General features: G+C 61.0%; 1 protein-coding gene across 2 annotated transcripts in view; it reads right to left on the bottom strand.

The window, feature by feature from the left end:
* Positions 1-13,086, bottom strand: part of KCNC1 (potassium voltage-gated channel subfamily C member 1) — a 41,662-nt gene extending 28,576 nt beyond the window's left edge. Inside the window, exon 1 of one of the 2 annotated variants that reach the window (XM_070491284.1) lies at positions 11,280-13,086. In XM_070491284.1, the coding sequence (XP_070347385.1) occupies positions 11,280-11,849 (570 nt within the window). In that variant the 5' untranslated portion in view covers positions 11,850-13,086. The remainder of the gene's footprint in view (positions 1-11,279) is intronic. The other variant, XM_014847871.3, reaches the window with a different exon arrangement.
* Between the last annotated feature and the right edge of the window lie 425 nt (positions 13,087-13,511).

Genomic DNA, 13,511 nt, shown 5'->3' with positions numbered 1-13,511 from the left:
CCTCGCACCCACATGATCCCCAGGCCTTAGCCCCCAGGCTCCAGTGGCTCCTGGGGTCTGCCTGGCTTCTGCCGCCACTGCCCCTGTGCCTGAGCATCCCCCATAAAGAGGAGATGTTTCAAGGCCCTGAGCTGCGACCCACGGTCCCCACCCACCAGCCCCACCACACTGGCACACTTGTCAGCATCTCAGGTCCCCGTGCTTGGCCCTGGCCAGAGCCTGATGGCAGTGGCCCTCCCTACCTTTCCACCTGCAAGTGGAAGTTCCATCATCCATTTCTCTCACGCCCCAGCACACCTGGGAAGTGAGGCAGAGCAGGGACGAGCAGACCATTACGACAGATGAGGAGACTGAGGCTCAGAGGGGGCCGTGACCTGCCCATGACACACAGCAGGCTTGTGGCAAAACCAAGACAGAATCCAGGCCTGCCTCCCAGGGTGACATCCCTGAAATCTGGCCCCTGGGAGACAAACTCTGGAAGGAGGGGGCCCCAGGGCCAAGGCAGGCGAGGTGACCCCCAGAGAGGTATTTGAAGGGAGGGTCGGTTGCTGAAAGAAGGCAGCAGACAGGGACAGGTGAGCGACTGGATCTTCCAGGGCCGAGTGCTGGTAAAAGGACAGTAATGGAACCCAAGATAATTAAGCACTTATTACGTTCTGGGTTCTGGGCTAAGTGCTTAACACATTCAATCTTCCCAACCTCCCTATGAGTCACGTGCTATTAATATCCCTCTTGAGGCACAGACAGGTTAGGGAACTTGTCCAAGGTCACACAGCGGGGAAGTGGTGGGGCTGGGATTCGAACGCGGGCCTCCTGGCTCTAGATGAGAGAACGCGGCTCCAGGTCATAGAGCCAAGGTCGGGTAGCCAGGAAGTGGGGGCTGGCCTGGAAGCCCACCCACTTTCTACTGAACACATAACTGAGGCTTGAAGCGGGGGGATTCGGGACCAAAAGCATCGTAGGCCTTCGAGGGAAGAGTCCGTGATGAAAGCCAGTAACTAATGCCTAGGACTTCCCAGAAACACAGGTGGTGAAGGAGAAGCGACAATGGGATGGGAGAAGGAGGGGAGCAGGTGGACAGGAAGGGGAGGGGCAGGGAGAGGGGAAGCGAGAAAAAGAGCCTGGCCGGCCCTCAGGAGACACGGTTCCAAGAGAAGTCAGACTTGGGCGTTAGGCTGAACCAAGTGGACCCGGAAACCCAGTGTCCCTACAACGTCACCATCCTAAGAGCTTGTGCACCCTGGTTTTGGAAAAGAGTTTCCTGGCGTCTGAGCTGTGGTTGTGGGTAGTGGTGGGCTGACGCGGAGTGAAGGGTGAGTTTGGAGAGGTGGGGGGAGGGAGGGAGAGGATGTAAAGAGCCTCATCCGGCCCTGGGCAGGGACAGTGGCAGGTGGAACTCTGCCCTGACTGGGGTTTGCCCTCGGCCCCCTGGTCAGTGCACTGCAGCCCTCCTAGCACTGCCTCAGCCTCGGCCTCTCCATCACCGCTCCAGGCTTGGGGGATGGACGCCCTATGTTCCCGGGTGCCGTAAAGAAGGAGGGGGCCGGCCAGTAACAGGCTCAAAGGCGAGGCGCCAATGTCTGCCTGGGTCTGGAGCCCTGGCCTCCTATCCATTCTCTCAGTAAATATTTACTTAGCACCCACGGTGTGCCGGGCCCTGTCGTAGGTTCCAAGTGTAGGACGATGGGTAAAGGACAACAGATTCGTGGTTACCAGAGGGGAGGGGGTGGGGGGAGGGCGAAAGGTGTGAAGGGGCACATATGTATGGTGATGCATAAAAACTAGACTATCGGTGGTGAGCACGATGCAGTCTATACAGAAGCTTATATGTAATAATATACACCTGAAATGTACACAATTTTATAAGCCAATATGACCTCAATAAAATAATTTTTTAAAAAAGAGGCAAAAATCCCTGCCCTGGTGGAGCTTATATTCTAGCTGGGGAAACAGACAAGAAACCCAGTAAATAAGGAAAATATAGTTAGATGGTGTTAAAGGCCAACGAGAAAACAGGAATGCGACCAGGAAGGGAATGCAGGGGTGCATGTGAGAGGACGGCATCTGAGTCCAGACAGGAAGGAGTGAGGGGGAGCATGTGAGGGCAAGGTCTCCAGGGGGACGGACGGGGCATACAGGGCCGGAGGCAGAAGCAGGAAAACCAGAGGCCAGCAGGGGCGAGCAGGAGAGAGGCGGGAGAGTGGGGCACGAGGGTGGGTGTGGGGAGCTCCGATGGGGCCTCAGAACCTTGGAGGGACGGGCTTCAGCCCTGAGTGGGACCAGAAGCCAGAGGGAGCAGAGCACGGGGGTCTCCATCTGACCTGCATTTGGCCGTGTGGAGAAGGCGCTGGCTAGGGCAGAGGCGGGGAGGACAGCCGGCAGTAACCCAGGGAGACAAGATGGTGGCCGCATCCAGGGAGGGAGCAGTGGAGATGAGGGGACAGTCTGGTTCTGGGTATGTTTTCAACATGGAGACAACAGGATTTGCTGATGCGTGAGGGAGAGAGAGGAATCAAGGACGATGCCAGGCTTCAGGTCTGAGCAACTGGACAGATGGCCATTCACTGAGCTGGGGCCTCACCCCCAGGCCCCTCACCCTGACGCCAACGTCCTGGGCACAAGGAAAGATCAGAATCCCTGGTGAAGCCCTGCCAACCTGCACACTCCCCCAGGCGGCTCTGCGTCCTAAGCCCCACCTCCGCCAGGGCCCGCTGCTTGCCTCTGCTCTTCTCAGAATCCAGTGTGCGCGTGACTCATCTGGGGACCTTTGTTAAAATGCAGACTCTGAATCAGTAGGTCCAGGTGGGGCCTGAAACTCTTCACTTCTATCAACGGCTCAGGTGATGTTGATGCTGGCGGCAGGAGGGCCACCCCGAGCAGCAGGAGCCCCCCATCTCCCAGGCCCCACTGCAGGTCCTCCCTCACTGAGCACTAGCAACACCCGAGAATGGAGCAACCATCATTACTGCCCCCAGATCCAGGAATCAAAGTCTTGAGGGACAGAGCCCAGCAGGCTGCCCTTTGTGAAACGTCCCGGGCAATAGGATGACAAGAGTCACCAGGGGTGAGACTCCTCCAGCAACCACCCCTGCAGCCCCCACAGCAACCACTGCAAACACCCCCACCCAGCCCCAGGCCCATGCAGCACAGCAGCGGCTCACGCGCCCCGCTCCACAGTGCCCTACACCATCCAAGCTAGCCCCCACCTGCTCCAGCCCCACAGCCTGGCGGAGCATCTCTCCTCCGAGTGCACCTTTCCTGAAGACAGACGGCCAAGAGAAAGGCCTGGAGAAGAGGGCAACCCGCCGGCCCGAGCAAGCACACCTTAAAGAGGTGGCACCCACAGGTCTGCGCCCGTGAGAGGGCTGGGTAAGTCTACCAAGCCAATAATGGTTCACAGGGGCCCAGCACCAGCAGCGACCCCAGGCAGGGCGTGATCACTGTGTCCTAAATAAATGAATGAGAGTGGCTGAGGGACCCTGAGTGGAGGTAGCAGGAAGCTCTTCAGACCCCCTCCCTAGGCTCCTGCCTGCTTGGTGACAGCACCCTTGTCAGGAGAGCCCACACATGTCCTGGAGAGGAGCTGGGCCGACGATGCGCAAGGAGAGAGAGGGAGGGCCTGACTTGACTCCCACGGTGCCTCTGGGAGGTGGAGCCCAGAATTCTTAGCCTCCTGGAAAGTCAGAGCTGGGAAGGGACTGGTAGTCATTTAGAACGACCTCTGTATTTTACAGGTGGAGAAACTGCAGCCTGAAGGGGTGATGCAACCTGCCCAAGGGAGCCTGGCTGTTTTAATGGCCTGGCTACAGACCTTGCTCTGGCCCAGCTGCCCAATGCCTATAACTGGGGTCTTGTCTGTGGCCTCAGCTCTCCATGTCCTTGGCACGGTCTCTAATCCTGAGGGCCTGCCTGTCCTCAGCCACAGGCCTCCAGAGCTGACCTGCTGACCTCCAGCTCGAATCACGCAAGCCTGGTGACTCCGTACCCAGCCCAGACCCCTCACTTCCAAAGGAGGAGGGCATCGAGGGCAGGAGCAGCCAGGCTAGGCAGTAAGGGTCTTGAGAGATGGGTTTTCACATTCAGCAAAAACTAGAAAGGACAGCGAGAGAGGGGAACAGATAAGTAAAAACCTAGAGGTTGGAATGAGGGCTGAAGACGAGGAGGCCGGGGAGGAGCTTGGCAGAAGGGCGCAGCAGGAGACGTGGCCGGGTTCCAGAGCAGAAGGCCTCGAATGCCGAGCTGAGGAGGAGCCAGCATTCCCACCATGCGTCGCCTCATGCAGGATAACTTGTGATCCTCCCAAGTCCTCTGCCATTCCCTGCAGGCCAGATGGAGCCCCAGGGCCTGCAAGGATGGGGGCCAGCTGAAGCACCTGAAAACCCTCTGGCCGGGGGCCGCCAGAGCACTCCTAACCCGGCCAGGCTGGAGCCTCATCCCCAACCATCCCGGGGCCAGAACTTGCTGAGCAGGATTCCCAGACAGGTGGCTGGGAAAGAGAGTTTGGTGGGGGAGGGAGGGAACCAGCTGGAAACCCAGGCCTGGGCCACGGCAAGGCACAGACCCACCATCCCTGGGACAGCGACAGGAGGCAGCAGGGATGACGGACAGAGCTCCGGAGTCAGGCCGGCCCAGGTCTGGATGCCGGCTGCACCGCGTGTGAGCTGGGTGACCTTGGATAAGTTACTTAACCTCTTTGAGCCTCAGCAGCCTCATGGGTGACATTGGCCTGACAATAACAATTCAGTTCCACGGGGCTTTTGTGAGAATTCAACAAGAATATGTAAATCAAGCCCTTAAGGCTGTCTGACACACAGGGACTGCTTTAGCAACCAGCACCCACTAGTGCTGAGAGTTAAGAAAGGAGGGGGGTTCTGGAAATCCTGCTTGGGGATGACAAGAACAGCATTTGGGCCAAGCCTGGGTGGACCGCCCAGCGATGCTGGACCCTGGGTGGGGAGCGGGCAAGGCAGGCGGCAGGGCAGGTAACTGCTTATTCTCTCTCCCTCGGGGGAGGAAACATCGAGAGTGAATAAGAGAACAGCATGCCCAGGTGGGATTTGGTGTCCTTTTAAAACTGAGAGCAGAAAGAGAGGCAAACAGCTAGGCCCAGCCCAGCCGAGAGGCTTGGGGTGGGAGTGTGGGTCTCAGTGATACCCTATGTGGTCTTGGGCCTGTGTCTTCTCCTCTCTGAGCCTGTTTCTCCTCCACTGGATGAGAGTACTGACTGGCGGTGGCCTGGGAGCACCCATCTGCTGCAACAGTCCCACATGTGGAAGGTGGTCCCTCCACCCAAGTGGTTCCCCCAGATAAGGACTGGGAAACCCCCAGTCCCTGAGCCTCTCAGGCCCCCCTATTCCTCTGAGCCTGCACCCAGGGAAGGGAAGCCCAGGCTAGCGGGGTGGCGAGGCTGGCCTGGGGGCCAACAGGAGGCAGCGGCTTAAGGCCCTGACCTTTCAGTCCGGAAGGAACACACCCGTCATGGGACCGCTCAGAATAGCCAGGGTACTATATTCAGCTGTCGTGGGAGGCCCCGGGATCCCTGGCCTGGGCAGCGGCCCTGGAACGAGCCCCCCAGCCCCTCCCCCACCTCTGAGACGACCCGCCTCCTCTCTAAGGCTCAAGCCATCGCCTCCAGAACTTCTGGCAGATGCCAGACCTCCCGCTCCAGTCCAGGAGCACACACACCTGTCCCCAGAGCCAGGCTCCAAACGTTCCCTGAGGCCGAAGGGGCATGGGGCTCCCAGGCCACTGACCGGGGGGTCAGAGAGACCTAGGTTTCTGAACCAGCCCCCCAGGAAACCTGTGCGCATGTGACCTCAGGTAAAGTGCTCCTCGCTGGGCCTCAACATCCTCCTCTGTCTTAGTAATAGCTCCTGCTAGAGTGAGCATGTAAGGAGCTCAGAGCTCTGGATGAGGAAACAGACCTGAGCCAAGCCAGGCTGCTAATGAACACTTCATTACAAACCCCATGGCTTCTCTGAAGGGAAGGACCCCGACTCTAAGCCTGATCTAGCATATGAGGTCCGGGAAGCCATCACCAAGGAGCCAATGTTTGAGGCGGGGTATAAAGGATGCAGAGGGATGAACCAGGAGGAAAGAGTGTGCCAGAGGGGACAGCATATGCAAAGGTCCTGGGGTAGGGGGACCTGGCTCATGCAAGAAACTGAAATGAGGCCAGGGCAGCCAGAGCTCAGTGAGTGATGGGGAGAGCCAGGCCAGAGGAGACTGGATCAGCAGGCAGGCCTAAGGGGCCATGGTACGGGCTAGGGAAGCACTGAAGCATTTTTAAGCAGGCAAGGTGGTGAGCAGACAGATTTGTGAGTTGAAAAGACCTCTGTGTGTCACTGGAGAATGAACTGGAGGGACCAGCGGCTGGAGATGGGAGAGCAGTCAGGAAGCTGTTGGAAAGGTGGGCCTGAGGGAAACGATGGTGGCTTGAACCAGGATGGTAGACACGGAGACAGAGGGGAAAGGATGGAGTCTAGAGAGAGTCATAAAGTACAAGGATAATACAACCAGTAGGAGTAACAGCAGCAGCCAACATTTATTGAGCACTTACTGCATGCCAGGCCCTGACTCGGGTTCTCCACATAACACCTCAGTTATCTTTCCGTCAACCCCTGGGGGCAGGTTCTCTCATTAGGCCCATTTTAGAGGTGAAGACGATGAGGGACTCTGCCTAGGAGACACTTGGTTTGTGATGTTCATTGCTGGGGGGGCTGGGGGACCCCTGTAAAAGCACCACGGGAAGGAGGAGAGCACGCAATGGGGGACACACTGTGGCGGGGAGCACTCGGGGTGGCTGGGAGGGGAACACACCCCGCCCCCTCCACTGCTCGTGGGTCTCCTTCCTATGTTACCGTGACCTGAAGTGGGGCCTGGGCCGGGGGAGGGGCCTCTAGGGGGAGGGGCGAGCTGCTGGGAAGTCCCCAACAGCAGCTGTGTCCCCCATCCCTCTACATGCCAGGTCAAGACCTGAAGAGCCCTGTGTCAGCTGGGACCCAAGGGAGGACCACCTCTGGTAGCTCTTCATCCCTGCCTCGGGGTGAATCTCCTGCCAGGGAGTGGAGGAGTTGGACAGCATCAGGTCCTCAAGAGGAGGGGACAAGGCAGAGAAACAGAGACCGGCCTCAGAGCAGAGGTGGGCAGTGGGTGGATGGAGGGGGCTTCCCAAGCTGGGGAGCTGTTGGTACTTCCTTGTCATTTGGAAGGCCAAGTGACTCTGGGGGAAGGTGTCATCACACACACACACACACACATACACACACAGGGGATACTCTCTGGCCTACAGCCCAGGGACCACCACTGGCCCTGATCTGATACAGAACAATGTTCCCGACGACAACATACCAATAATAGATAAAAGCAAGGGCCTCAGACCTGCGCTGGCCCCCAAGGAGGAGAGGAGGGCAGCGTGCAAGCCAGGGCTGCCCTGGGCTGCCCCCACACTGCCCGCCTGCTCCCACACCTCTGCAGCTTTGCACGCCAGCACTGCCGGCCCCTGTCACCTGCCTGGCCAGTTCCTGCTTGCCCCTCCAAGTTTGCCCGGCATCACCTCCTCTGAGACAGTTCTTACTCTCCCGGCCCCAGGAAGCTCCTCCACAGCCCTTACCACAGAGTGTCATCATCCTCCTTTGCCTGTGTGTGTCTGGGGCACCACCCCTCACTCCGAGAATACAAGCCGGGCTCACCCTGTCCCAGCCTACCTCCCAACCCTCAGCCTTCAGCCTGGGTGCCCAGGACAGCTTAGGAGAGAGGGGCTATGGAACCAGCTGCTCCAGCCAGCCCTGTCACCCCTCAAGAGCTCAGAGGGGACCTCCCACCCTAGCCAAGTAGCCCCTATCTTCCAGGGCCAACACTAAGGCCCAGGGTGGGGTGGCCTCTCTACCTCTCCATGCACCAACAAAGGACCTGGGCTAGAGCAGTATTTGTACTGAGGGTGGGAAACGAGGAACAGGACCGTTCGCTGAGGCGGCCCAGGCGGCCCAGGAGACTGAGGCAGCGGGCAGGAGGCTGGCCTGCAGCTTCACCTTCCTCACGGTGTGCGCACAACCACGCAACCGGGGTCTCTCCACATGCAAGACACACCGCAACACTGACACACACAGGGTCTCACACACAGCCTGTCACACACACAGCCTCACACACACACAGTCTGTGTCATACACAGGGTCCCCCACCCCACAGAGAGCCTCACACACACATAGTCTCATGCACACAGTCTTACACACACACAGCCTCACACACAGAGCTTCACACTTGCCACACACAGCAATACACCCACAGTGACACACTCACCACAAGTCTCTCACACTCTCCCAAGAATCTCTCTCTCACACACACACGGCATCTCCCTTACACACACAGTCTCTCTCTCTCTCTTTCTTATATACGCACTCTCTCCCACGCAGTCTCATTCGCACACACAAAGTCCATCTCTCAAAACACACAGAATCTGTCTCTCTCACGTTCACACCGAATCTCTCTTACACAGTCAGTCTCACCACACACATACACACACACCACACCCAGAGTCTCACACACATATTTTTATTCTCATACAGTCTTTCTCACACACATGAAGAGTCTCTCACACCCACACAGAATCTCTCTTACACAGATTCTCTCTCACACACACAGCTTTTCCTTCACACACATATACAACGTCTCACACATACAGGATTCTGGGCTAGAATCTAGAAGAAAAATTTAAATCCTAATGCACAACGTGAGGAGGCTTCGGGCCATGTGGGGGAGGGGTAAACAAAGGTGACAGCGGTGGCGGGGCGGTAGGCGAGCAGGATGGAGGGGGGCGGCGGGCGGGCGGCCTCTGCGCAGACAAGCCGCAGAGAGGAGCGCAATGCAGCGAGGCCGGGTGGCAGCGGGACCCGGGTCTAGTCCAGGCTCAGCCCCCAGTTCTCCTGTGCCCTTGGGCAGGCCCTTCCCTGTGGGCCTCATCGTCCTCATTTGTCACCCAGGGGAGTTGGTACGACTCTGTGGGGCTACTGGGGAAAGAAGGTGGCACAGACAGGCCGGAGGCACCTTCCCCACCTCCTCTCCCCCCTACTGCCCAGCTTCGTCCCCACAGTCTGCTCTTCAGTGTGCACTCAAGGGAGTCAGGACTCTTCTGTAAGGATTGGTACACCGACAAGACCGCAAATCACACTAGCCAGCCCATTTATCTGCATTAGGTGAAGGCCACCCCCAGCCACGGCATGTCCGGTGGGAGGAGGTGGACAGGGGAGGGGGCTGGAACATGCCCCTCGTGGCCCCAGTCAAGCCTGAGACTCAGGGACACCAGTCAGATCCCTAAGGCTGAGCCTAAGAGGTGGGGTGGAGGGACCCAGCCTCCTGCTAGGGAGCCAGGAGGCTGAGAGAACAATGAGGAAGTTGGGCCTACTCCTTGTTTCCGGGGCCAAGGGGGTGGTGGTGGTAAGATGTTGTCCAAGGTCAAATGCAGATGGAATGGGCAGCTGCTCTAACCCAGGCCTTTGCCCAGCATGTCCCCCCACCATGTGCTGATTCCACCTCCCGGCCCCCCTCCTCCAGCCCCTCCCCACAGCTCAGCCACAGCCTCCAGTTACATAATCCCCTGGCTATGCGGGTCCCTGTCAGGAGAGAGAGGGGAGGAGAGACCTCTGAGGGTCCCAGTCCACTCTGGGAAATGGTGGGGAGCTGGTGGCCAGTTCAGGGGAGGATGGGGTCCCAGGAGACCCAGGTTCTAGTCCTGCTCGGCCTCTAGCTCCCTGGGTGACCTTGGGCAGGGTCCTTAGTGGCAAAACGAGGGACTCTGGCTCTCTTGACTCTCTCCCTATTACCCCCGTGCCCTCCCCGACACACACACACATCCTCTAGGATTTAAGGCATAAGATCAGACCACGGCCCCCTCCCTCACACGCCAAAACATGGTGTGCTTCATCCCAGGCCTGTGCCGAAACGCAGCCTTTCTCTGCTCGTGGGCACCTCAGTGCTCCCCAGGGCCCCTTCTCCCTCTGCGCCTCCACAGCTGGACAGACACTCCTGCCCCCTCCCCTGTCCCATCCCCCGGGGGTCCAGCCGGAAGGAGGGAAGGGATGTGGAGCCCTAAAGGAGAGTCGGCAGAAGCAATGGTTTGCCTGATAGAAAGCTGGGGGGGTGGCTCACGGATTGGGGAGGGACTCTGCCTTAATTCCTAGCTCTGACCCTCCCCCTCATGCCTTAGGCTCTGTTCAGGCCTGAGGACAGAGCCTGGCGAAGGTAAGAGTGTCTCTTCCAGGGTAGGTGGCTGCTCCCAGGGTCGCCCTTTAGGGCTCAGTTAAACAGCAAAGACCCTTAGAATTCACCAGACCCCCTCTCCCATTTTACAGAGGAGGATGCTGATCCAGAGAGGCCATCCCAGGGCCAAGGTCAGCAGCAGGGGGCCCTTTCTTCCCTGCAACAAGCTGCTGTCACTAGAGGGGAGTGGCCGAGGAAGACACGCCCACCTCTCACACACCTTCTCCTGCATGCTCCAGTTAGGGCCCCCCTCTGCCCCTGACAGGTCCCACAGGAAGCACAGGCTTAAGGCCAGTGGACCCCCCAACACTCTCCTCTTATAATAAGGAGGAAGGGCAGGCCCTGTTCTCAGGAGCAGGTCTCAGAGCCATCACATGACCCTCCCCACAGCCCAGCCCGACACCAGCTACCAGACTGTCAATTAGCCATAAAGACTCCCCCTTGACCATCTCCTCAGGGCGGCCGAGGCTGCTGCCTCGGAGGGGAGCTCTGTCCCCAGCAGCAGACCAGGCCTCAAGCCCTCTTCGTGGGCCCTGGCTGGCTCCTGATGCCCCTTATCGGGGAGGGAGAAGGGGCTCCCAGCCTCCCTCCCCACACCCAGATCTACAGGGCAGCCCACGTCTTCACAGCGTCCATGTGCAAAAACACAAATATGCACACACAGGCACTCCTGCACACTCATACACTCCTGCTCCCTCGCTCCCACTACATACTTCACCCATCCAAATACACACCACCACACTTACAGAAATACGCACACACGATCTACTCAAACACACCCATTCATGCTTGCACAGACTAAATTCGGAAATACAGACGCAGACCTTACACACGTACATACGTAGTCACCCTTGAAAGAATCGCCCGGTCTCTTGCACACGTACACGTCTGTACTCACACGCGCGCACACCCCCCTTTCAGTTCTGACTCCCTAGGCGCCCGTTCTCGGATGCACCCCTGCCCGCGGGAGGCAGAGGGCGCTGCCTTCCCCGCCCCGCTCTCCCGATGGGTCGGCCGTCACTTACCCGCGCGTAGCGGGATGAGTAGGGGTCCTCGAAGAGCGCCCAGATGCGCGGCTGCCAGCGGCGCCAGAAGCCGCCGGGCCGGCCGTCCGGGGAGTCGCTGAGCGCCAGGCGCTTGGTCATCTCCAGCTCGTCCTCGCCGTCGCCCGAGTCGCCCGGGCCGTCGGCGTCCGCGTCGTCAGCGCTGTTGTCCAGGGGCGCGCCTCCGAAGCTGTCGAGCGCCTCCTCGGCGTCGCGGTGCTGGCGGTACGTCATCCAGCAGCAGGGCTCCACGTCGGTCTCGTCGATGCCCCAGAAGGCCAGCTCCTCCTCGTAGAGCGGCCCGCACACGTCGGCCGGGCAGTGCAGCTTGCCCGTGCGGTAGTAGTTCAGGATGTGCGCGAAGACCCCCGGGTGGCGGTCGAAAAAGAACTCGTCAGCGCGAGGGTCATAGTCGAAGTGGCTGTGGGCGTCGGGCTCCGCCAGCCAGGCGAGCCGCGTGCCGGGCAGCGTGCGCAGCGTCGAGCGGTACGTCTGGTGGCGCGTGCCGCCCACGTTGATCACGATGCGCTCGCTCTCGTCCCCTTGGCCCATCGCGGCGCCCCCTTAGGCATGGCGCGGCCCAGCGACACCCATGGGAGCAGCCGCCAGGGGGAGTTGGCGCCGGGGAGGGGGGCGCGCGGCCTCCTCCCCCCTCCCCCCAGCCGTCGGGGGGACAGAGGACCTCGGCTCTGGCCACTCCAAGAGCGACCCAAACCCCTGGGGGCGCTCTCTGCCGGGTGCTGGTCCAGGGGAGTTTGCGCAGGATCCCGAGGGTCTCTAGGCACCAGATGTGGGAGGGAGCTGGTCCGGCTGCGGAGGAGGCAGAGGCGGAAAGGAGGGAGGGAGAGAGGGAGGGAAGAGGGAGGGAGGGGGGCGGCGCTCAGCGGCGAGCCCCGGGAGGAGGGGAAAGAGGGTGGGGGGGCCGGGCTCCCGTCCCCATCTCAGCGGGAAAATGGAGAAATCGACACAAAGCTGTTGGGGGGAAGGTCAGCTGTCCCCCGGGCCGGACAGATAGACCAGCCCCCGGAAGGGGGAGGGGAGGAGAGAAGGCCGGGAAATTCGCGCTCTGCTGTGCGGTGGTCGCCGCAGCGCGCTCTCGGCGCGGGGGAGATGGATGCCCGCCGCTTTCCTCCCTGCGTGGCCGGGCTGCAGCTCGGGGCGCAGGGCGGGCTCCGGCCCCCTCCCTCTCTCCTTGCCTGGCTGCCTGCTCCCCCCGGCGGCGGGCGCGCCTGCCCGCCCGCCCGCCCTCCTCGCTCCTTCTCCCCGCCTCTCGGAGGAGATGGCGGGCCCCCCGGGCAGGGGCACCCGGGGCGCTGCTCGGTGCGGCGGCCGCAGAGCGCTGCGCTCGGTGCGCCTCGGCTCGAGCTGGGGCTCCGCTGGGCTGCGCTCGGACTCCGGCTCCGGCTCCGGCGGCGGTGCTGAAGGGACAGCTCCCGGACTGTGGCTGAGCCGCGCGGGGCCGCGCAGGGGTTCTCCGGACCGGGTTTGCTCTGCGGGGCCGGCGGGCACTGGCTCCGGTGCCTCCGCGCCCCGCGCTCCGCGCCTCGCTTGGGGCAGGCAGTTGGCGCTGCCGGCCGAGGCGGGGGGGCTACGGTGGTCGGGCCCGGGAGGCGGGGGTGGCGGGTCCGGGCGCGGCGAGGCGAGGCCGGCGAGGCCGGGAAGGCGAGGCGCGGAGCGGCCGCCGCCGCCTCGACGCTGCTGCCGCCCGGGCTGCTGCTCGGCTCGCTGGCTCGCTTGCTCGCTCGCGCGGTCCGCGTCCAGCCCGCCGCTCTCCGGACACGGGCACACGGCGCGCGCAGCCGCACTCGCCCCCGGAGGGAGGCGCCGCGCTGGGTCCTAAAACGCCTTGATTCCGCGCCCCCCTCCCAGCCCGGCGCGGAGCCGGCCTCCCTCCACCTCGGCGCTGGGGGCGCCTGCCCCGAACCGCTCCTACTGCTCCCGGGGGACCCGCCGACGCTCCGCCCTCGGGGAACGCCACTTGATGGGCGGGGGCTCCGGGAGACGTCTAGGCTCGCGCCCTGGGGTCAGACTAAGGTGAGAAGGGCATTGCACCCGCCCGTTTCCAAGCTAGAGACTGTTTGATCCCCTAATGAGACGAGATGTCCCCGATCGCTATCAGAGACACCTTGACCAGAGGCAGAATTGGCCGCTCCAAAAACCCCTTTAATACCGACTCTTTTCACGGAACCTGGAGCCCCCATGATCTTTTCATGG

This window comes from Equus asinus, chromosome 20, assembly GCF_041296235.1.
Source record: "Equus asinus isolate D_3611 breed Donkey chromosome 20, EquAss-T2T_v2, whole genome shotgun sequence".
Classification (NCBI taxonomy): domain Eukaryota; kingdom Metazoa; phylum Chordata; class Mammalia; order Perissodactyla; family Equidae; genus Equus; species Equus asinus.
This window is presented reverse-complemented; position numbering and strand designations above follow the sequence as displayed.